The following is a 23881-nucleotide window of genomic DNA, read 5'->3' as shown; positions in this document are numbered from 1 at the left end:
CGATTATCCTCATCCAACTTGAGCACGGTGGCCAGGAGTGTCTCTACCAAAATTTTCGGGCCATACCTGGTTAACTGCCTCTCTACCTCCTTCCTGTAAGCCTCGCCCTCAAAGCGATAAGTCATGTTTGCTGTGAATAGGGGCGCTGTACGAATACTAGCGTTGCCCTCAAATTGCAATTCCAAACGAACTGTGTCTCCGAGCTGCTTCTCCTCGCACTAGGACGCCATCCCACCGCTGCCACCACTGTAACGGAACCGCTGGCACCCCGACCGGGTACCCTCCGCTGACGGATGCTCCTAGTGCTTTCCGAGGTCTCCAAGCACTCCGCCTGACACCATAACCACTGCAGACTCCATGAACCGCCGCAGCTTGGTTGGGGTCTCGCCGACTCCACCCCCTCTGGACCCAAGACCAGGGTCCAGCTTCCAGTAGGTGGACCTCTCCGAATTCCAGAGAGCAGGAACAGGAACAAGCTCTTAGCAGAGCTCAGCGATTATACCCTGGGGAGTATAGTGATTATAGCAATCCCCAGAGTGTAGTTCTCCAATCCCCCAAACATGAGCCGAAACTTCATGAAGGTACAAGATGATCTGAGGTGCGAGCACACCCAGTCTGGCTTTTATTACAGTTGTTGCAAATACAGGACCGCTCACAGGGAGGGATAAAACAACCAATCATATCACAGTTACATCCCACATATCCCCTCCCCTTATCCTGAGAGGAAACTCAATTATACATACAGTTAAAACATACTTTTTACCCAACTTTCATAACTCTAAAACCATACATCCAATAACTATAAAAAAATACATATTCACAATCAATCCATTCAGGGGAACAACATATTAAAAAATGGTGCGAATCAGACCAGTGGTTCAAAAGTTAAGGGAAAGTCCTTTGTTACCAAATGAAGCATGGCTTTTCTTCCCAAAACAGTTCCACAGAGTCTCTATCCTGGAGATAATTGGGAAGTAATCCAATTATCTCCAAGGACAGAGGTAAAACTCCATTAGCCACATGGCAGACAAAGGACAATAAAAGACGTAAAAATACATACTGTTACATTTATCACATAGAACCTACACATTTACAATACCTAACACATAATAGCATACATAATATTGAAGACAGCCTGAATGCAATCTGCTACACAGTCTTAAAGGGACATTGTTCCTAAAAGTCATAATATGTCCACGGATGGTTTTTAAAGGGCCAGCAGCAGCACCATACAAATCCAATATGCCCAAATGTTGCACCTGAAGGGCCAAATCTCCCAGGGACCATAGTCAACAGGTAAGAGGCTGGAAATCAGGCTCCTCCAACAGCCAGGGGTAAAGGGCAGCTTGTCACCAATAAACCCAGTGACAAAAGGCATTTCGTCACAATCCATATCAAAGATGAAGATTAAAAAACAATGTGGTCCTGATATCAAGATATATATATATATATACATATTATAGGATACAGCAATAGGAGGACCCTAGCAGCTGAGCAAAATGGCCACCAGCTTGGCAGAAATCAAACACAACAAAAAAGAGAACTATCTTAAGGACAAGCTTACAGCCATATCACATAAATCCACACAATCTTTTGAAAGGGTGTGGGCTCCATGCTTGGAGTTGAAGGGATAGGGGGGATGGGAATGTGGGGGCAGGTTTGGCCCTTTTTAATTTTTCTTTTCTATGTACATATTTAACTAAATGGGTCAGTTTCTCTCTTTTTTTGATGTTACAATGAGATTCATTTAAGGTTATGTACCTTTTCATAGAGCGCATAAGCAGCTCACTGCCTCAAATGTCAAAGCCCTGTCCAACATCTCAGGAGATGCTTAATGTGTCTATATAGCCTTATATTATGTAGAAAGACTGGGCCATTTCTTGGGCATAAGGCCTAAATTAATACTAATATTAATATTAAAAAGTATGCTGCACAATTTTATTGTGGGTTACTAGTGTCATGGTCATGTGGCCTGTTACGACTTCACCATGTTCTAATATTTCTTTATTACCAAAAAAATAAATAAAGTAACACTGTAAATTGAGGGGGGATACAAGTTATAAATGGGACACAGTTGAAATAGGATGAATCTAATCAACAATAATAATATAAACTTGAATAAAATAAGGTGTAATAAACAGCTCCAAAGTGAATTAGCCCATTTTGTTCCTGACTAGAACAGGGGTGTTGACACAATAGATATAAACCTCTAACAGTGAGTATAAATACTTTTGAACAATGAACAATACTAGTATTATTAGAATGCTAAGGTTAACAGAACACCTTAGTATCAAGAGTAGCTTCTACCAAATAAAATACATGAACCTTACTTGTCAGATGCCTTATCTGCTGATAGGGGTATCCATGTAGCCCCCTTTTTCATCTTATGTATGTATGAGACATATCAGGGGGCACATGGATACTATATTTATCAAAATTTGTTAATTTTACTAGGAAAGTGCAGCTGAGATTTCCCTCGTTTTCATTTCTGTCTCGTAGAGCACATGCAAAAAAATGTTTTGCACATATTATAGACATATACAATACAAATATGAATTAACATTAATTTAATTTCCATTTTAATAGACAGCAGAAATATACAAATGTTGTAGGTACCATTTACATTTTAAAGGGACACTCTAGGCACCCAGACCACTTCTGCTCATTGGAGTGGTCTGGGTGCCAACTCCCACTACTCTTAACCCTGCAAGTGTAATTATTGCAGTTTTTTATAAACTGCAATAATTACCTTGCAGGGTTAACTCCACCTCTAGTGGCTGTCCATTAGACAGCCACTAGAGGGAACTTCCTGGTTTCTAGCACAAGAAACCTGTGCTAGAGCGTCGCTGGACGTCCTCACGCTGTGTGAGGACCTCCAGCGTCGCTCAAAACCCCATAGGAAAGCATTGAAATGATTTTTCAATGCTTTCCTATGGGGAGACGTAATGCGCATGCACGGAATTGCCGCGCATGCGCATTCGGTCCCCTCGGCCGGTGGGCGAGATCAGTCTCGCCCACCGGCCGACGCAATGGATAGGAGGAGCGTTGCGGAGGCGGAGACAGCAGCGAGAGACATCGCCGCTGCCTCAGGTAAGTCACTGAAGGCTTTTTATGTTCTTGATTAGTCATGAAACTCATTTTTTTAATGATGTGAATTAAAGTATCTAATAATGTAACAGTAATATTGTTGCTTTGCAGATCAGTTATGGAGCAACAAAGTATGCTCTTAGTGATAAACATTTGTATCCACACTTTTTCCGGATGGTGCAAAATGACCATACTTATTACAAGATTTTATCCCGCCTTCTGAAACAGTTCAACTGGAATTGGATTGGAATTTTAACAACATATGATGATGCTGGAGAAACAGAGCAGCTAGCTTTTATGGAATACTTGTCCAATGATGGTATCTGTGTGTCATTCACCTTCAAATTGTCTGTCTATAAACTCACCATTAAAGAGAGTGAAGTACAGAGCATGTTATCCACTATTGAAAAGTCATCTGCTCAAATTATTGTACTTTGTGGATCATTTGATATTGCAATTGTTTCAGTGATTTCTATGATACAGTCATCAACCAAGAAAACGACGATAATTATTCCCCCATCCTGGTCCATAATTCATAATTCTAAACCAAATAAGTATACTACATTACTTAATGGCAGTTTGGCATTAGAGGATTATTACATACCTTTCCCAGAATATGGAGACTTCTTTGATAATATTAATCCCTCAAATCGTCCAAATGAAAACATTCTTTCTTATGTATGGACTACAGAATACCTTTTTCGTTATGAAGATCCATCAAATTGCTCTAACATCTACTCTGATATCATTGCTAAGGACTATCTAACACAGGGAGCTTCTCCTCGAGTATATTACACAGTTTTTGCCATGGCTTCTGCCCTGCATGAGATGCACGTAGATCTTAATGACAATTACATAGGTTATAATTACAGATATCAGGTAAACACAATGACATTGTCTACTGCATATTACATTTAATTAACATTTGTACCAGGGGTTTGACAGCATTTCAAACAGGCAACCTATAGGTTCACTGGGTTTCAATATATGAAAAGTCAATCAGCAAGCAATTATAAGTATAAATGACTCAAATTATCTCAAATATCCTTAATGAACCAGAACTAGAGGGAATAAGATATTGTCTAATCAATTTAGTGAGTTATCTGCTAAACTGCTAAATTATCAAAATTAATAAAAGTCCTTTTCTTATGATCTGTTGAGCTGTTTTGTAGATAACTCCCTAATTGTTATCCTTACCTGGAGTTGCCAAAAGCATATTACCAAATAAGCTAGCTATCTGCTAAATAGCTAATTTGGTATCCTTAAAATGGTAAACCAATGTAAAGACACCTACTAGGGGAGCTATCTTCTAAATAGCTTAATAGCTTATCTTCTAATTTACTTAATTTTGATCTTTCCACTAAAAGATAGCCAGGGCTGGACTGGCCCACTGGGATACCGGGAAATTTCCCGGTGGGCCGCAGCACCTGGGGGCTGTGCAACTCTGACTCTTTAAGTAATCGCGGCCACCGGCTGAATAAATGTGCCACCGAGTGGCCTGTCCGGTAGCACATTTTGAGGGGGCCGGTCACGTGTGATAGTTAACTTGTGGCCAGCGGTCACAACTCCTGTAGTGCATGGTGGTGCCGCCGGGCCGGGTGGCGCCTATCCGGTCCGCCGGCACACTCACTGATACTGACAGCCGTGCAGCTATCAGAAAGCACAGGAGGACTGAGGGGAGGGTCAGAGCTGATTATCATGCTCCCTCGTGGCTCGCACAATTAAATTCCCAGCACAGCCACATTATAGAGTAGTGATTACTCTATGATGTGGCTGTGCTGAGAATTGTGGGAACCCCGAGGAAGCATGATAATCAGCTCTGCCCCCTCCCTCATTCCTCCTGTGGTATAAGACAGCCTGTAAGACAAGGTCAGTCTAAGGGGGTGATGAAGGGAAGAAATAGACATGGGAAGGGGTGAAAAAGAGACACAGGGGGAGGGGGAGAAATAGACAGAGGGACAAGAGAGAGACACAGGAGGAGAAAGAAACAGAACGGGGAGAAAGAGACAGAGGGACAAGAGAGAGACACATGGGGAGGGGGGAGAAAGAGACAGAGGGACAAGAGAGAGACACAGGAGGAGAAAGAAACAGAATGGGGAGAAAGAGACAGAGGGACAAGAGAGAGACACAGGAGGAGAAAGAGACAGAAGGGGGAGAGAGACACGGGGGAGAAAGAGACAGAGGGGCAAGAGAGAGACACAGTGGGTGGGGAGAAAGACACAGGGGCAAGATAAATACATAGGGGTATGGGGGAGAAAGAGACGGGGTCAAGAGAGAGGCACAGGGGTAGGAGGGAGAAAGAGACAGAGGGGCAAGAGAGCAGTGGCATCAGTAAGGGGGGCCAGAGGGGGCCATGCCCCCCTTCTGCCCCCCCAATAAAATTTAAGTCAGGAGCACTGGGTCTCCCAACACAAGCTGAAGCAGCACTGTCACTGTGGATCTGTGTTCCACCCTTTTCCCACGAGCGGCAAGAGGGGGCACTGTGCTGGGAGGACTCCCTCCTGGGTCATAGAGGGCAGTGCTGGGGAGAAACAGTGAGAGGAAGCTCAGCTCTGCACAGAGACATCCAAGTAGCTGCTGGTAAGTGTGAGTCAGTGTGTGTGGTTCAGTGTGTGTGTGGGGGGGTGTATGGGGGGGTCAGTCTGTGTGTATGTGGTCAGTCTGTGTGTGGGGGCTCATTCTAAATGCGGGGGTCAATTTGTGTGTATGGTCAGTCTGCGTGGGGTGGATCAGTCTGTGTGTGTATGGGTCAGTCTATGTGCTGGGGTTCAGTCTGTGTGTGTATGAGTGTGGGGGGTTCAGTCTGTGTGTGGGGGTTGGGGGGTTTCAGTCTGTTTTTCTGGGGGTCAGTTTGTTTGTATGGGTCATTCTATATCGGGTTGGTTAGTCTGTGTGTGTGTATGGGTCAGTGTGTCTGGGGGATCAGTCAGTGTGTGTGTTTTCATGGTTCAGTCTGTGTGTGTGCATGGGTCAGTCTGTGTGGGTCAGTTGGTGTGTGTGGGGGGCAGTCTGTGTGTGGGTGGGTAAGTCTGTGTGTGGGCGGGGTCAGTCTGTGTTTGGGGGTATCAGTCTGTTTGTGTGTGTGTGTATGGGTCAGTCTGTGTGTGGGGGATCATCTGTGTATGTATTGGTCAGTCGGTGTCGTGAGCAGTCTGTGTGTGTGTGTGTATGGATCTGTGTGTGGGGGCAGAGTGGGTGTGTGCGTGGGTTTGCATGGGTCAGTCTCAGTAAGTGCTTGAGTTTCAAGAGAGATACCTCTAATCTTCTGACTTACCCTGTACCCGATGGATAGGCAGCCTTCTCAACCACCATGGATCTGATTTTGCCATCCACTCCCTGCAAGGTAAGATGAGGGAAAGGGGAATATTCATTTTTTAAAGAACAATTATTAAAATAAAATTTGTAAAGCTCTTCCCTATCCCACTCTCTACACCCCCTGAACACAGTACACCCTCACAGACAGTGAACCCCGCACATACAGTACACTCCCACCATCACAGAGTACACCTTTGCATACACACACAGTGCATCCCTCACACACATTATCTCTTCATCCACATACACACTTATTTCCCATGTACCTTCACCTCCACACACACGTACATACATACATACATGCTCCACCCCATTACACACCAAATATCATATATATATATATATATATATGATCTCAATATCAGCCGCGGCGAGGGAGCTGTGAGCTTTCTGCTCCCTCTCGCCGCGCGCTGCTTGCTGATGCTGGGAGCCGGAATATGACGTCATATTCCGGCTCCCAGCTACAGCAGACAGCCCACGCGGCGAGAGGGAGCAGAGAGCTCACAGCTCCCTCGCCGCGGCTGATATTGAGAGAGCCGCCCGACCCACTGGACCCCAGGGACAAGTCCACGCCAGCACTCCATAATAATTTGTGTGTGTGTGTGTGTCTGTGACTGTGTGTGTGTGTCTGTGACTGTGTTTGTGTGTGTGTGTGTGGGTGTGTCTGTGCGTGTGTGTGTCTGTTTGTGTGTGTGTGTGTGTGTGTGTGTCTTTGACTGTGTATGTGTGTGTGTCTGTGTGTGTGTATGTGAATATGTGTGTGTGTCTGTGAATGTGTGTGTGTATGTGAATATGTGTGTGTCTGTGAAAGTGTGTGTGTGTGTGTGTGTATGTGTATCTGTGAATGTGTGTCTGTGAATGTGTATGTGTGTCAGTGTATGTGAATATGTGTGTCTGTGAATGTGTGTGTCTATGAATGTATGAGTGTGTGTGTGTCTGTGAGTGTATGTGTGTGTGTTTGAGTATGCGTGTCAGTGTGTGTATATATATATATATATATATATATATATATATATACACACACACATATACATACACACACTGGAGTGTATATTATTTTTTTGGCGGGGTGGGAATCTTGGTTCCCACACTTTATTCCCCAGGACTTTATTCTCCCCTGTCGGCTCACACAGAACCGGCGCTGAGTGTCGGCTCTGCTCTAAGCCTCCATGGGCCGGCGGGGAGATCAAAGATCTACCTCACCGGCCCACAGCAGCATGAAGGGAGGTAGGAGAGGACCCGGGGAGCTCTAGACGGCAGCTCCGCCAGGTTCCTCTGGCGAGATCTGAGCATTGCCGCGGCAACGCTCAGATCTCACGAGAGTTAACTCTAGCCCCACAGGCTAGAGTTCACTCTCCACTGGACCACCAGGGATGGCACATGGCAGCAAGGATCCCCCCTCCCTAAGGTAAGAAGGGAGGGGGGATATTTACTAATCTGCCCCCACCTCCACAATCTGTCCAAACATACAGCACACACACACACACACACATACAGCACCCACACACAAAAAGCACCTACAGACATACAGCACTCTCACACAAACAGCACACACACAGCACCCTCACACACACATACAGTACACATACAGCACCCTCACACACACAGTACACTAACCGCACCCTCACAAACACACACACAGCACCTTTACAAACACACAACACCCTCACACACAGCACACTAACAACACCCTCGCAAACACACACACACAAATAGCACCCTCAGAAATACACGACACCCACACACATCACACAAACAGCACCCTCACACACACAGCACCATCACACACACATCACACAAACAGCACCCTCACACACACAGCACCCTCACACAGCACACTAACAGGACCCTAACACACACACACACACAAACACCCTCACACACAAACAGCACCCTCACACTCACACACACACACACACACACACAAACGCCCTCACCCACATAGCACACTACCAGCACCCTCACACATACACACACACACACACAGCAGCACCCTTACACACACCACCCTCACACAGCACACTAACAGCACACACACACACACACACACACACAGCAGTGTATGTATATATGTGTGTGTGTATTTATATATATATATATATATATATATATATATATATATATATATACATATACATGCGGCGTGTGTTTGTGCTTTAGGGTGCACACCCTAATGCAATAGGCTGCGCACGCCTATGATCCAACCCAGGTGCTAGTGGCCACAGTCTAATATGTACTTGTATCCTGATCTGTGCCTTCAAGGGCACCTAGCTTCTGGTCAGGCTATGGTAGTACTAGATATACTGTGCCTTCGTGAGCACCCAAATAATAGTCGGAGATATATGTAACAGAGATATCCTGTGCCTTCGTGGGCACCTACGTGGTTAGCGGAGCTCTGCTTCCTATTGGCGGCTGTTCTAAACTGTGCCTATCATGAGCACCTAAATAATAGTCAGAGAATTATGTAGCAGAGATATCCTGTGCCTTCGTGGGCACCTACGTGGTTAGCAGAGCTCTGCTTCCTATTAACGGCTGTTCTAAACTGTGCCTTCGTGGGCACCTAGCTATAACCGTAAAAATTAGCAAACTAGAATGCTGAGTTGAATCTAATGGTCAGAGTCCAACGATCCTCGGTGTAACCGAGATGGCTAGAATACTGTAAGGTTTAGCGTGTAAGGTCACACGAGAATTCATGTAGGGTCAGTAACACCGGATCAATTATCGAGCCCCGACGCGCGTTTCACCAAACACAGGCTCTTCAGTACACATACACTCACAATGCAGCCCCTAGATGCACACGTACACGCACACACTCTACAGGCCCTTGCAGAGCACACACATTTTCCCACACATCCACAAATTGCTATTTTTATTTTAATCTAAATCCACCCAGACTTTGGGAGAGCTGAGTAGATCTTTCCCTGGCGTCCAGTGTGTCTCCTCTCAGTTTTCCTGCAGTTTCACAGTGCTCCTCTGCGCTCTCTGTGTAGTGATGCCAGGGCCAGAGTGACGTCATGTCACTAAACAGCGCACAAGGGAGCATAGAGGAACTGCAGGAAGGTTGCTGCTCCTTCTCGTGGACGGTTTTAATGTTTCCTGCATGGCTTAGAGCTGACAACTGCCAGGCGCCAGGAAGAAATGTCTAGTTGCCGTGGCGACCTGGTGCCTGGAATTTGTCGAGCCCTGTGTATGTATGTGTATATATATATATATATATATATATATATATATATATATATATATATATATATATATATATATATATATATATATATATATATATATATATATATATAACGGACCACCTGGCACCCCAAATGGGTACCTCCACCAATCACTGCTTGCTAACTGTAGTCAAGTTCCATTAGCACTGCACTGGACACCATAAGCATCATAGCCCCTTAGCTGCCGCAGCTTGGCAGGGGTCTAGCAGGTATAGCAGTGTATCTCTTACAATAGCTAGTGATTATAGCAATCCAAAGAACAATCCCAAGAGCAGGGATTATAGCTGGTATCACTTTCCCCTACAAGCCGAGGCTCTGTGTTGAGGGTAAACTGGAACTGCGTTATTAGTAGCCACAGCTGGCCTTATATGAAGGTCACCATGCAAGGGGTTTACTTTAACATATAACAGGGGCATTCCCCACTGGACCTGAGAGTAGACTATGACAAAGTACATACTGTATTTACATTGGCTCTCAGGTCCAGGACACTCCCACACAAAACAGGATAATCCCTCTCCTGTGCCTTGGGTCAAGAACTGTATTAAACTCAATTATGTCCAGACACAGAAAACATACATTTTTGCAAAACCTCAACAATACCTTTAAACACACAAAACCCCTGGGTGACCAACATATCCAAAAATCACCCAGTGATTGGTTCAGGGGTTCAGGAATTTCCTGGAAGTCATAATTATACCGACCGCATGCATGGTCCCATGCCCAAAACAGTTCCAGAGAATCAGGGCTTGTGGTCGATCTAATTCGGTAGTTTAAAACAAACTAACGAAAATAGTCAATGTTCTTACCCTGCAGCTTGTTAGTGCCCTTCTAAGTTGTGTGGAACCGAACGCAGGCGATCCTGGAAGTCCAGTGGTGTTCGGGAGTTTCAGTGTCCGAAAACAGTTCCATGAACTTGATGACCAAACACTGCTGCCTGCGTTCACGGGAACAAGATGGCCACCACCTCGTGGACATTCATGTGAACAGTAGCCACCCAGACAAACTATTAGAACACTGTGGTGAAAAGTGTTACAAACTGTCAATTAGGCTTAACAAGCTCCCGTTTGGATCGTGCGCCTGTTTGGTTCCTGAACCAAATATAAAACCCCATGTGTAACGGAATGGACTATTGTTCAGTACCCCTTTTTGGTGCTAGAAGCTGTCCATACCACTGTGTGTGTATTTCATTCTGTTATATTGTATCCCTCCATTGCAACACTGGGTTCCTGTGTATTTGTTCGGTACTAACACCATGTATATTGGATTCCCCTATATCGTATGCCAAACGAACAAAGTACCGAACAACCCGGCCACCCAGGAGGGGAGTGTGGCACCAATTGACCCTATTAACCTTCACCATACCTGGTTAACCACAAATGCCCGAAACCCTGTGTGATAGACTTGGGTGTTTAGCACTTCATCTCCTCACTTACTTAGGCATTGGAGTTTGTTATGATATATGATTTACATGTTTTCTTCTATGCCTATCTAGTAAGTCTCACAAGGAGAGAGGCTTTTTTTAAATCTTATTTTACTTTATCCATCTGTCTACTTTTGATTATTAGGGCTGCCATTCTTTTAGACAGTGACCTTTCTCCCTTTGGCACTTTTTCTGGTGCTTAGGTACTAAGTGGAGATTTACTAACACCCTAGGCATTAAAGGGCCAGGACTAATAAAGCCGATATGAATATTGCAGACTTAGGTGTTTAGTAACTTTATCCCCTCACTTACTTAGGCATGGGAGTAGCCTTATAAGGCTAGTTTGGTATTTATTATTATTTGGAGTTAGTTTAATTTTGTGTTGATACTTTCTGTTACTTCAGATATTTAGTGGTCTCCCTCTGGTTACATTGTTCCATACCACTGGATGCTTTGGTGCCTACGTTTTTATCTCCAGTTAGCATTATATTCAGTTTGTGATTTTTTGCATATCCACTAAGCACTGACCCTTGTTTTAGGCATTTAAGATTATTGACATTTGGCGACATTTTTTATGTGTTATTATTTGTTATTGTTAAAATATTATTTTTAGTATTTGTATTTTTGTGCTCTCTTACATTTTAAATGTAATTGTGCACTTTTTATTTATGTTCATTATTACCTCAATAAAGTTCTTTATTTTATAATATTGCTCCTTTTTTTCGTTTTTCTTAACTCCCCCTTGTAGACCCTCTTTTTCTATTGGAAGAAGGGGATTTGAGAATATTTTTATATATTACAGAGAGCACCTATACCTTTTGCATATCAGACTCCCATAAGGGCAGTGCAGATCTGAAATACTGGCAAGTTTCCTCTGAATGAGAGAAACAGCAACCCCGGACAATCGTTTCACCCTTTTCAGGGCCTCAACAGTGAGCTGAGATCCTTCTAGGCCAGTGATGGCGAACCTATGGCACGCGTGCCACAGGTGGCATGCCGGGCCCTTTCTGTGGGCACGCGGCCATAGGTTCACCAATAATGCAGAGTAGGCACCTGCCTGCCCGAAACGGCAGGCGCCTACTCTGCTTCCAGGTCGGGAGGCAGGGGAGGGATCTGTGATGCAGCTCCCTTGTCCTCCCGCGAGCAAGCTGTGTGGAGCGTTGCCGCGCGTTACCATGGCAACGCTCCACACAGCATCGCGCGGGAGGACTGGGGAGCTGCTGCAAAGATCCCTCTCCTGCCTCCCGACCCGGAAGACTGCGTGCCACCACCGGACCACCAGGGATGGCTGTGTCCCCCCCTTCCTTCATTAGAGGTAAGAAGGAGGAAGGGGGGGACTGATTTAATATACTTTTCTTTATTTTTTATTTTATTACTTTAGCCCTACCCCCCCACACAGCACCCCTACCCCCCCACACAGCACCCCTACCCCCCACAGCACCCCTACCCCCCACAGCACCCCTAACCACCCACAGCACCCCTAACCACCCACAGCACCCCTAAACCCCACAGCACCCCTACCCCCCACACAGAGCACCCCTACCCCCCACACACAGCACCCCTACCCCGCACACAGCACCCCTACCCCCCACAGCACCCCTACCCCCACAGCACCCCTACCCCCCACAGCACCCCTACTCCCCACAGCACCCCTACCCCCCACAGCACCCCTACTCCCCACAGCACCTCTACCCCATCACACAGCACCCCTACCCCCACAGCACCCCTACTCCCCACACACAGTACCCCTCCACAGCACCCCTATCCCCCAGCATCCCTCCCCTCCCCCACACCCAGCATTACACCCCTCCCCCCCACCCAGCTTCCCTCCCCTCCCCTACACCCAGCATCGCTCCCCACCCCTACCTCCACACACAGCACCCCTACCCCCCACACACAGCACCCTTACCCCCCCCCCACACATAGCAGCCCTACCCCCACATAGCACCCCCACAACACACACAGCACCCCTACTCCCCACAGCACAGTACCTCTACCCCTGCACAGCAGCCGTACCCCCCACACAGCACAGCACCCCTGTCTCACACACACACACACACACACCACCCCTCACACACACACACCACCCCTCATACACACACACACACCACCACTCATACACACACCACCCCTCACACACACACACCACCCCTCACACACACACACACACACACACACACCACCCCTAATACACACCCCTCACACACACACAGCACCCCTCATACATACACACACACACACACAGCACCCCTCATACACACACACACACACACACAGTACCCCTCATGCACACACACAGCACCCCTCACACACACACACAGCACACGCAGAAACCCTCAGACACACACAGCACCCCACACACAGCGCTCACACAGCACCCCTCAATGTCCCTTAAACTACACCCCTCAATGCAGTATGTGTGTGTATTCAGCAGTCTGTGTGTGTGCGTGTATTCCGCAGTCTGTGGGTGTGCGTGTATTCAGCAGTGTTTGTGTGTATTCAGCAGTCTGTGTGTGTGTGTATTCAGCAGTCTCTGTGTGTGTGTGTGTGTGTGTATTCAGCAGTCTGTGTGTGTGTACTCAGCGGACTGTATGTGTGTGTATTCAGCGGACTGTGTGTATGTATTCAGCAGTCTGTGTGTATGTATTCAGCAGTCTGTGTGTATGTATTCAGCAGTCTGCGTGTGTGTACTCAGCAGTCTGTGTGTGTGTACTCAGCAGTCTGTCTGTATGTGTATTCAGCAGACTGTGTGTGTGTGTATTCAGCAGTCTCTGTATTCAGCAGTCTTGTGTGTGTATATTCAGCAGACTGTGTGTATGTATTCAGCAGTCTCTGTGTGTATGTATTGCATTTGTTGGAGATACTAATAAATATAAGCTTAATTTGATCTATTTATATCATTATTTAAAATTTGTATTATTGAACTCTCTGCTGTTGTGTTTTTTTAAAACAAAAGTTGTTAATTAGTTCGGACAACAGTACGAGTTGTTTTTTCTAAACTTAAACCTCAGTATTGAGGTTTAATTGCCGTGTTGGCACTTTAAGGAAAAAAAGTTGGCATGTATTGCGGTTTGGGCACTCGGGCTCAAAAAGGTTCGCCATCACTGTTCTAGGCACAGTGAGCTTGGGGCCCATATCTGAATTGCCCTTTTCACTAATGGAGACCCTAAGTAAATGTATTTCAGCAAGAACAGAGAAAATAAAAATTGCCAAAAACTCAGAGAAAACTCAATAGTAAGAATGATCATCCAAGGTTGCTGTATCTCTCGTGATAAAGATAAAGAAGCATAACTTACGAAATTACAAAAATTCAAAAAAGTAATAGTTCTTTTATAATGTGTAGTGTATGAGAATTGTATGTAACTAGTGTGTTAAAAAGTGTCCTTATAAGTAAAGTGCACCTAAGAAAAATGCTCTTTTGGAATTCAAGGGTGCAACTTATTTTCGTGTTAAATGTGACATAGTCAATTTAAATAGAAGTAAAACAATACTCTAGTAGTGTTTCAACATATTTATATAATGTTGCTGATTTACCTCTCACTTATAACTTGAGTTTATATCATATATGCTCTAATCCCTTCAATTTTGGAAAATACAGAATGCTTGGTTGAATAGGGAGAGGTATTAACAGTAGAAAGAGGGAAGTGCTCATGCCATTGTACAGAACACTGGTGAGACCTCACTTGGAGTATGTTACGCAGTCAGGGCCGGATTAACATAGGGGCTGATGGAGCTGCAGCTCCAGGCCCAGGCCCATGGAATAGGCCCATTAAAAAAAAAAAAAAAAAAATTTTTTTTTTTTTTTTTTTTACACACTACTCTTAGGTTTACCACCTGACTGGTATTTTACTGACACAGACGGTATTTGAGGCTGCCTGGCCATGACGGTATTGCAGTAATAAGTAATACCGGCAATACAAATGCAGGTATTTTTCTCAGAATAAATGAGAAAATAAATAAATAGATTACGCTGCAATACCAGCACCGGCCAGTAGGGGGTCACTGTGTGTGGAGAGAGGCAAGGATAGGAAGTTACAGCATAGCCCTGCCTCTCTCTACTACTCACTGATCCATGGGGAGCAGCAACACAGCACAGAGTCCAGACAGCAGCTCTACAGCTCAGGTAAGTGAGGGATGGGGGGAAAGGCAGCAGGGACATATGGGGACACTAAGACACTAGGAGACACAGACACATGGGGACACATACACTGGGAGACCTGGGAACACTGAGACACTTGGGGACACTGGAAAACATGGGGACACTGAGACACTAGGGGACACAGACACTAGGGGACACAGACACTAGGGGACACATGGGGACACAGACACTGGGAGACCTGGGAACACTGAGACACTTGGGGACACTGGAAAACATGGGGACACTGACACACTAGGGGACACTGAGACACTAGGGGACACTGAGACACTAGGGGACACTGAGACACTAGGGGACACTGAGACACTAGGGCACACATGGGGGCACAGATACTGGGAGACCTGGGGACACTGAGACACTTGGGGACACTGGAAAACATGGGGCACTGGAACACTAGGGGACACTGGGACACATGGGGATGCTGGGACACATGGGGACGCTGTGAGACATGGGGACATTGGGAGACACTGAGACATGACTGGGTCTCACCATGTCTCCCAGTGTCCCCATGTCCCCCAGCCAGTGTCCCTAGTGTCTGTGTCCCCAAGTCTCCCAGTGTCTGTGTCCCATGTCTCTCAGTGTGCTTAGTGACCCCATGTGTCCCAGTGTCCCTATATGTCCCAGTGTCCACATGTCTATGTCCACAACTGTCCCCATGTCTCCCAGTGTCCCCAAGTGTCTGTCTCCCAGCCAGTGTCCCCTAGTCTCCCAGTGTTCCCATGTCTCTGTGTCCCTAGTGTCTCAGTGTCCCCATTTCTCCCAGTTTCCCTAAATGTCCCAGTGTCCCCATGTCTCCCAGTGTCCCCGGGTCTCTCAGTGTCCCCGGGTCTCTCAGTGTCCCCGGGTCTCTCAGTGTCCCCATGTTTCACTATGTCCCCAGTATCCTAGTGATGGGGACACACTGAGACATTGGGATACTGGGAGAAATGGGGACACTGACACTGGGAGACTAGGGGACTGGGCGACATGGGGACACTGACACTGTGATACATAGGGACACTGAGACACTGGGTGACTTGCGAGACTGTGACACTGGGAGACACTGGGAGCAATCCATCTATACAGCAGAATCAAACTGTGAGTAGTTTGTTGGTGATTTTACAGAATTTTCTCTGATGTCACTACTTGTGATTTACATCATGTGATGTCATGCATAACTAATTAATTATACAAATGATTAAGGCTGGTATTTTTTTTCCAAGAAAGGTGGCAACCTTAACTACTCTTCACATACTCTTGCTTAAAGGAGCACTATAGGGTCAGGAACACAATCATGTATTTCTGACCCTATTATGTTAAAACCACCACCCTGGCCCCTTCTTGCCTCCCTAAATATAGTAAAATATTACTTGTATTCAAGTCTGCTGGCTCTGCCTCTCAACTTACTTTCTGCTGACATCATCAGAAGTGGTGGTCTGAGCAAATTACAATACTTCCCCATAGGATTGGCTGAGACTGTCAACTAGGCAGATCAGGGACAGAGCCAGCACAAGTCCAACATAGCCCTGGCCAATCAGCATCTCCTCATAAAGATACATTGAATCAATGCATCTCTGTGAGGAAAGTTCAGTGTCTGCATCCAGAGGGTGGAGACACTGAATGGCAGGAAGCACCTCTAGCAGCCATCTAAGGAGCGGCGAGTGGAGTTATTTTCTCTGAAAAGACAGTGTTTACTGCAAAAAGCCTGAATAGAATGATTTACCAAAACAAATACAATAAACTGTAGTTGTTCTGGTGACTATAGTGTCCCTTTAAGTTTGGAAGCTTAAGAGGGATGTATGGGAACAAAACTTGTGTGGATTGGCTGACAATAAAATTAGTTTAGGTAATGCAGACGTTGGTCTCTCTAACACTGTGGCATGTCCCCTTTCTTCTACACTCACTACATACACCTTTTCTCTGTCTCAGACTATATACCAGGAACTTCTGCCTGCTATTAAGAAGGTAAGGAGACTAGTGGACCAGCGAGTGCTAGGGGACAGTCCTTAGAAAGCATAGAGTGAGCGCATCATTAGACGCATTTATGTCAAGCTCAGGGTGCTGCCTGCATAGTATGCCCTTAGTTGGACAGCCTGCAGGATTGGCAGGCAGCCTGACATGCATTCATGCCAGGCTGACCTTCCAATTCTTTGGACAAACATGCCCCCTTTTTGGGCATGTTCACCCCTTTTGGCAGGTCTGGTCACGTGATTCGCGCCAGTGGCACACCCTTTTACCGCGCCCATTGATTTCCTGCTTCACTGGACACTGCTGTTAGGGGTTATGGATTTACTTGAAGGATGAAAGCATAAATTAGAGAGAGATAAGCATAGAGTATGTGTTTTCTTATAGCTGCATCCTATGAGTTTCCCTCTAGCACCATCTCCATCAGATACATGATGCTTGGGGGGTTTGACTGTTTTAGTGTTTTTGGTCGATAAGATTCCGTAATTAGGCCCATCATAATTGTCAGCACCAGGCCCACTGTGCTCTTAATCCGGCCCTGTACGCAGTACTGGAGACCGTATCTTCAGAAGGATATTGATACCTTAGAGAGAGTTCAGAGAAGGGCTACTAAACTGGTTCATGGATTGCAGGATAAAACTTACCAGGAAAGGTTAAAGGATCTTAACATGTATAGCTTGGAGGAAAGACGAGACAGGGGGGATATGATGGAAATATTTAAATTCGTAAAGGAGAAGGCTATATTTAAAAGAAGAAAAACTACCACAACAAGAGGACATAGTCTTAAATTAGAGGGGCACATTTTTAAAAATAATATCCGGAAGTATTACTTTACTGGAAGGGTAGTGGATGCATGGAATAGGCTTCCAGTTTAAGTGGTAGAGGTTAACACAGTAAAGGAGTTTAAGCATGCGTGGGATATGCATAAGGCTATCTTAACTATAAGATAAGGACAGAGACTAATGAAAGTATTTAGAAAACTGGGCAGACTAGATGGGCAGAATGGTTCTTATCTGCCGTCACATTCTATGTTTCTATGTAAACTCTGTGTCCAGAATTGAAAACAACATTGTTTGCTTGTTTTGCATTTTTCTGGATAAATAACAATGGGTTGTTGGAAGCTGAACCCCACTATGCTGTGATTTTTTAAAATCCAATTTCTTGTATGATTATATCTATCTGTTTTTTCTTTTTCTTTTATAGCTTAATCATTATATAAAAAATCTCAAAAATATGTTTGAAATGAATCGCACCATGCTTTTTGATGATGCTGGAGAATTTCCCTATCATTATACATTTACAAATTGGGTAAGCGTTCCTTGTGAGTCAGTAGAAAGAAAGGTTGTGGGCAACTTCTCAGAATGGGTACCGGAGGGACAGCAGCTGTTCATCGACCCCAAACGTATAACATGGCTCAACAATAATAACGAGGTGAGAGTAAATTGTATACAGCTGCATATCATAACTCCTAATATTGAGAGGTAAGGATGAGGGACAGGGAGAATGGGGGAATTAATGATATGGATGAATTGTCAGCAAGAGGGTTGAGCAATGCATTCTTAGCTAGCCTCACTCAGAGCTGCATATAGGCAAATCATTTACTCTCCCATGGGGTAACTTTATTCAGCACAGGAATATCTAATAATATTCTGCACTGTTCTTCTGGGGACACAGAAAGGAATCCTGGGGTGGAAAAAAGTGCTCCAATTTAGCTCTTTCTAGAGGTTTTGTAGGTATGATATACAACATATAAATAACAACCAAAAATAATAATTAGATAAAACAGGCGCCAACAAATATTTAACAATTAAAAAAAAACAAGTGAAATAAAATTAGGTGTATATCCCTTTAAATTGTAAAACACTCTCACTATAAGGGCCCTGGAGGGATGAAGCTCCTTGAGTTTGGTGGATCCACAAGGCATAAACCGGACCGCAGACAGAGATTGTTGGTATTTCTGAATTTCTCAAGTAGAGTTATAAACATTTAAAACAAATCAAATATTAAAATCCTTGGAAGGCTCTCTGTAGCTCTTTAGTCACTCAGCAGCTCTTCCTTTCTCACAGTCTCGTCTCACCTCACATGCATAATGCGTTTCTCTTTATCCCTGGGGGTCCTAAAGTGACAATGGCACACAATCCACTCAAATGTAGTGAGTTTGATATCATATGATTATATCTGATTATATGTTTTTAAAGTGTGTAGATGTTCTGCACTAGATGTTCTTATATGTATGGTAGGCAATATTTGTATAAATAAAATGAGACCACACAATAACCACAGACAATGTTTAATTACTTTTCAATGGGCTTGGCCATCCTGTTTATTCAAAGCTCAAGGGGCATACAACCATAACTGTGTAACCATAACGTTGTAACCATAACCATATAACATATGTTTCACCAACTTTCAAAACTGTTAACTTCATTAACTACTAAATAGCTAGTCAGTCATAACTAACCTGACCGCGTTTTACTTAAAACCTTTAACTTTATTAACCACCACATTGCTAGTCAGTCATAACTAACCTGACCACCTTTTATTTAAAACCATTTACCACCATATCCCTCCTCAGAACTTGACCCTGAGGATGACTTTTGCCCCACCGCCTCAACTGGGGTAGACACTAACCCAGCTGAGGCCCCCCACAGCCAAGGCCCTTCCATCATGTTTTGTAACTCCAACTTAAGTATATTAACTCCAATATTTGCCAAACCTGAACTTTACTATATAGGTATATGTAAAACACACAGCATAATGCGCACCTTCTCCAACACCGTTACTCTTGCAATTCTAACCATAGCAATCGCGGGACCAACTCCTGAACAAAATAAAAAACGTTGAAGGAAATAATGCACGGAACTAAAATCATTGAACAATGCAGTAAGAAGAGATTTAACAAAATCTACACCACAACCTATTTGCCCTATTCTATGGCTGGAGCTGGCCATTTTGCTCTCTGATCAAACTAAAACAGTTACAAGAAATAATTCCTTACTGATCCAATAACTCAAACCATGCATTAAACAGACTTAACTAAACCTACACTTTTACCACTATGTGAATGGATTTTTCACCAGTTGATGATGCTGCACCACTTCTGAGTACACCCTGTAGTACTCGGCATCACCCAACACGCCCAAGACAACAGAGGCCTTACTGGTACCCTGGGAGGAAAGTGGCATACAGCTGGACATCGACACTGAACACTCTTCAAGCAATCAAAGGGAGTAAGCTGAGGGATACAACACTGAGAGGGATGCCATTCTGTTCAAGGGAACATCTGCTACTTTTGGATTTGGGCCTACACACTAGTACCTTCAGATGGGTCTGTACCATATCCATAGCGGGAATAGGCTGATCGCGCGTCTGAGTAGCTTATGGCATTCCTACCTATAGTCTATTAACCACTAATGCAGCATTCTAATCATTATTCTATTATATTTTGCAGCTTGATATCCTCATACACAACAAAATGGATGCTTTCTTTATATCCCTAGAGCTCCCTATGTTTATTTCATAATTGTTTTCTCATGTATACCTAGCCTGTGTTATTATTATTTTAAAAATAAGGTTGAATGTTCTAGAAGTTAACTCATATGTTTATTTACATTGACATAGTCATGTTTTTTTATATGCTAAAACTGGCTATGTATGTACACTCCTGCTTTAACTCTGTTCTGCTTGTGATGTCATTTGACCTCAATAAAAAGAGATTGATAAAAGAAAAATAAGGATCACTAGCAGTTCCAAAGTGTGATTGCACAGCATAAACAATATGTAGGCGGCATATGGATGCTAGCTTCCTTTAAAAGAGAACAAATAATCTCATGGTGTAGAATTATATAACAATTTATTGACAGCAAACCACAAACCTATTTTACAAAGCACCATGAAAAATGTGTCTCATTTACAAATTACTTCATACAACTAAAAAAAGTATCCCGTAGATGAACCACATTGACAACCCCTCTTTAATGTTATGGCTTGCTATTATAGTTTTTAAGTGCTTGTTTTTTTTCTTTAAGGACAACACATAAGAACACTTGTATGCTTTGGAGTTAATTTACAGATGCTTGTCTTTTCCTTCTACAGCAAAGGCATCTCACACCCCCAAAATAAAATCCAGCATACTATTTTCTTTCCAATAAATGAGTCTTTCTCAAACAAAGTTAAAAGAATACTCAAAGCACCAAAAGAACTTTAGAACTCCTACTTGCAGATAATTGACATCTACTTGTGGTTTGATAGGATCTCACACAAAACCTTGCCTAGATATGACTATTAATAAGAAAATAGTTTGTAATATATTTTTTCCTAAGTTGCTAGATGCTAGTATCAGACTATTTTTTTTAAATTTAGTTGCATTAAATTAGTTTACATTTGAAATCAAAAAGTTAATCGAATATCATATTCAATCCTTCTGTTTTAGATTCCAAGGTCTCAATGTTCAGATAACTGTTTACCAGGATTTAGGAAAATGCCCGGGACTGGAATTGTAGTTTGCTGTTACGACTGCACAAAATGCCCCGATGGAGAAATATCCAATAAATCTGGTATTGTACCTGAAGCCTCACAAAAGGACATACAAATATACTGTCATGGGTATTTCATTATATAATTGCAATTGCTGCTAGTTTTGAGGGTATTGCCAAAGCATCGGGTTTAATAGAACAAACGATAAAATAAATCTCAATGAATTCTAAATATTACGTTGCTAGGTAGACCTGAACTTGCCTGGACCACAGTTGCTTGGATCACTTTTGTTCGATGGTCAACGATAGACTCATTCCCAATGAGTTTTACAGACAGGCAATTCATCCCTAAAATATTTTTCACTAATGTTAGAAACTAGCAGCTGTTTTCATACTAGAACACCTTGTCAATATTGACTTGGATTATGCTCTGATTATTATTATGTGTACTAAATTACGCTTTCTAAATACACAATGCTCTTATATTAGGCCGGTGCTCCAGTGCAATTCTTGTTTCTACTTCAATCTATTTGACAAATGCATGGACATCTGTGATCAATTAGTGGCAGCACTGGGAAAGTGTAAATTAAACGTTAAGGCACTGCAGCGCTCTGTTTTGTGTAAATTCTTGACAAATGCAATTGGTGAATTGTACATAGTTGATGTATGAAAAATATAAATTGAAAGTTCAGTCTATTTATATTGTTCTGTTTAGTAGTTTTAAAACATGTTAAAATGCTGTTTTTTATCTAAATTATTATAACTGTGTTTTTCTTTTTTTTTTTTTAAATAAAAATATGAATAAAAATTGCATTTTTTTTTCGGTCATCTTTCAGATAGTGAAAACTGTATAAAATGCCCAGACAACGAATGGTCCAATGAGAAGAAGAATAAGTGTATTCCCAAAGTGGAACAATTTTTATCCTTCAAAGATGATGCTATTACGATTGTGTTCGCATTTGTTTCAGTTTTACTTTTCCTTATAACTCTTATGATATTAGTGATTTTTCATTTATTCAAAGAAACAGCAATTATCAAAGCCAATAACAAGAATCTCAGCTTTGTTCTCCTGGTTTCCGTCATGCTGAGTTTCCTTTGTGTGTTTTTGTTCCTCGGTCGTCCTGTGGATATAACCTGTAAGATGCGTCAATCTACTTTTTTTATAATTTACTCAATAGCAGTCTCTTCTGTTTTGGGAAAGACTGTCATGATCTGTATAATTTTCAAAGCTTCTAGGCCTGGTAGTAACTGGAAAAATTGGGTCAATATGAAGGTATCAAACTCTTTAGTTTTGTTTTTCTCTTTAATTCAAATCATAATTAATATTACTTGGTTGATTGTTTCTCCTCCATTTCATGAGCTGGACATGCAATCATATCCAGGAATTATCATTGTTCAGTGTAATGAAGGCTCGGTTATTTTATTTTATTCGGTCCTGGGTTACATGGGTTTCCTGGCAGCTGTTAGTTTCATTTTAGCTTTTCTAGCCAGGACATTACCGGACAGTTTTAATGAGGCCAAGTACATCACCTTCAGCATGCTGGTATTCTGCAGTGTTTGGATTGCAATGATCCCGGCCTATCTGAGCACCAAAGGGAAGAACATGGTGATTGTAGAGATTTTTGCCATATTGACTTCAAGTGCTGGACTTCTGGGCTGTATATTTTTACCAAAATGCTTTATTATTGTTTTTAAACCTGAAATTAATACAAAAACAGTTATGCTTCATGGGACACAAAGATGAATTTATAAACATGTATATTAACAATGATAAACATTGCAAAATAAAACGATTTGCAAACTGGGATTCTTCTATTTTATTTTTCTTCAATAATTTACACAGTGCTCGACTAAGTACCTAAAGTGTATTAAAGAGTGGAGTACAAATACATATTTTACCAGTCATATCTTCTGCCACCTGTTAGACTAGAAATATTAAATAGAAATAAATATACCCATCAATATTTTAGTACGGTCAGGTTCTCAAGCCATTCAAGGCAGAGCATATGAGATGCGCAAGGAGTGAAGAGTTGTTGGGTTGTTATTTAATGATGAACACATACATCTCTTGGGGAGATATACAATTTTGGATCTTAACCCCTTAAGGACTGAGGCAGTTGTACAAGTTGTGATCAAAACAAAATTTAAACAAAACCTTGAATTTGCGCTATACATCTGTTCAGGCGTAATTCACCTCTTTCATTTGAAGTGCACCCACACTTATCATATATAATTTTGTTCAGGAGAAACAGGGCTTTCA

General features: G+C 43.2%; 1 protein-coding gene across 1 annotated transcript; it reads left to right on the top strand.

The window, feature by feature from the left end:
* Positions 1–1499: 1499 nt before the first annotated feature.
* Positions 1500–23365, top strand: LOC134566030 (vomeronasal type-2 receptor 26-like). The gene is made up of 5 exons (XM_063425744.1): positions 1500–1601; positions 3199–3966; positions 18350–18577; positions 21579–21702; positions 22458–23365. Exons 1-5 carry the CDS (start codon positions 1500–1502, stop codon positions 23363–23365), a joined length of 2130 nt encoding a protein of 709 aa, XP_063281814.1.
* The last annotated feature ends 516 nt before the right edge of the window (positions 23366–23881 follow it).

The sequence above is a fragment of the Pelobates fuscus genome, chromosome 6, assembly GCF_036172605.1.
Source record: "Pelobates fuscus isolate aPelFus1 chromosome 6, aPelFus1.pri, whole genome shotgun sequence".
NCBI classification, from domain to species: Eukaryota; Metazoa; Chordata; class Amphibia; order Anura; family Pelobatidae; genus Pelobates; species Pelobates fuscus.
Note: the sequence above shows the minus strand (reverse complement) of the source record. Positions and strands in the feature narration are given on the sequence as shown.

Excerpts from the sequence above, each read along its gene's own strand:
- LOC134566030 (XM_063425744.1), top strand. The coding sequence starts at position 1,500 with ATGGCCACCAGCTTGGCAGAAATCAAACACAACAAAAAAGAGAACTAT. Across the intron at positions 18,578-21,578 it reads GGCTCAACAATAATAACGAG|ATTCCAAGGTCTCAATGTTC; the intron begins GTGAGAGTAAAT and ends CTTCTGTTTTAG. Across the intron at positions 21,703-22,457 it reads AGAAATATCCAATAAATCTG|ATAGTGAAAACTGTATAAAA; the intron begins GTATTGTACCTG and ends GTCATCTTTCAG.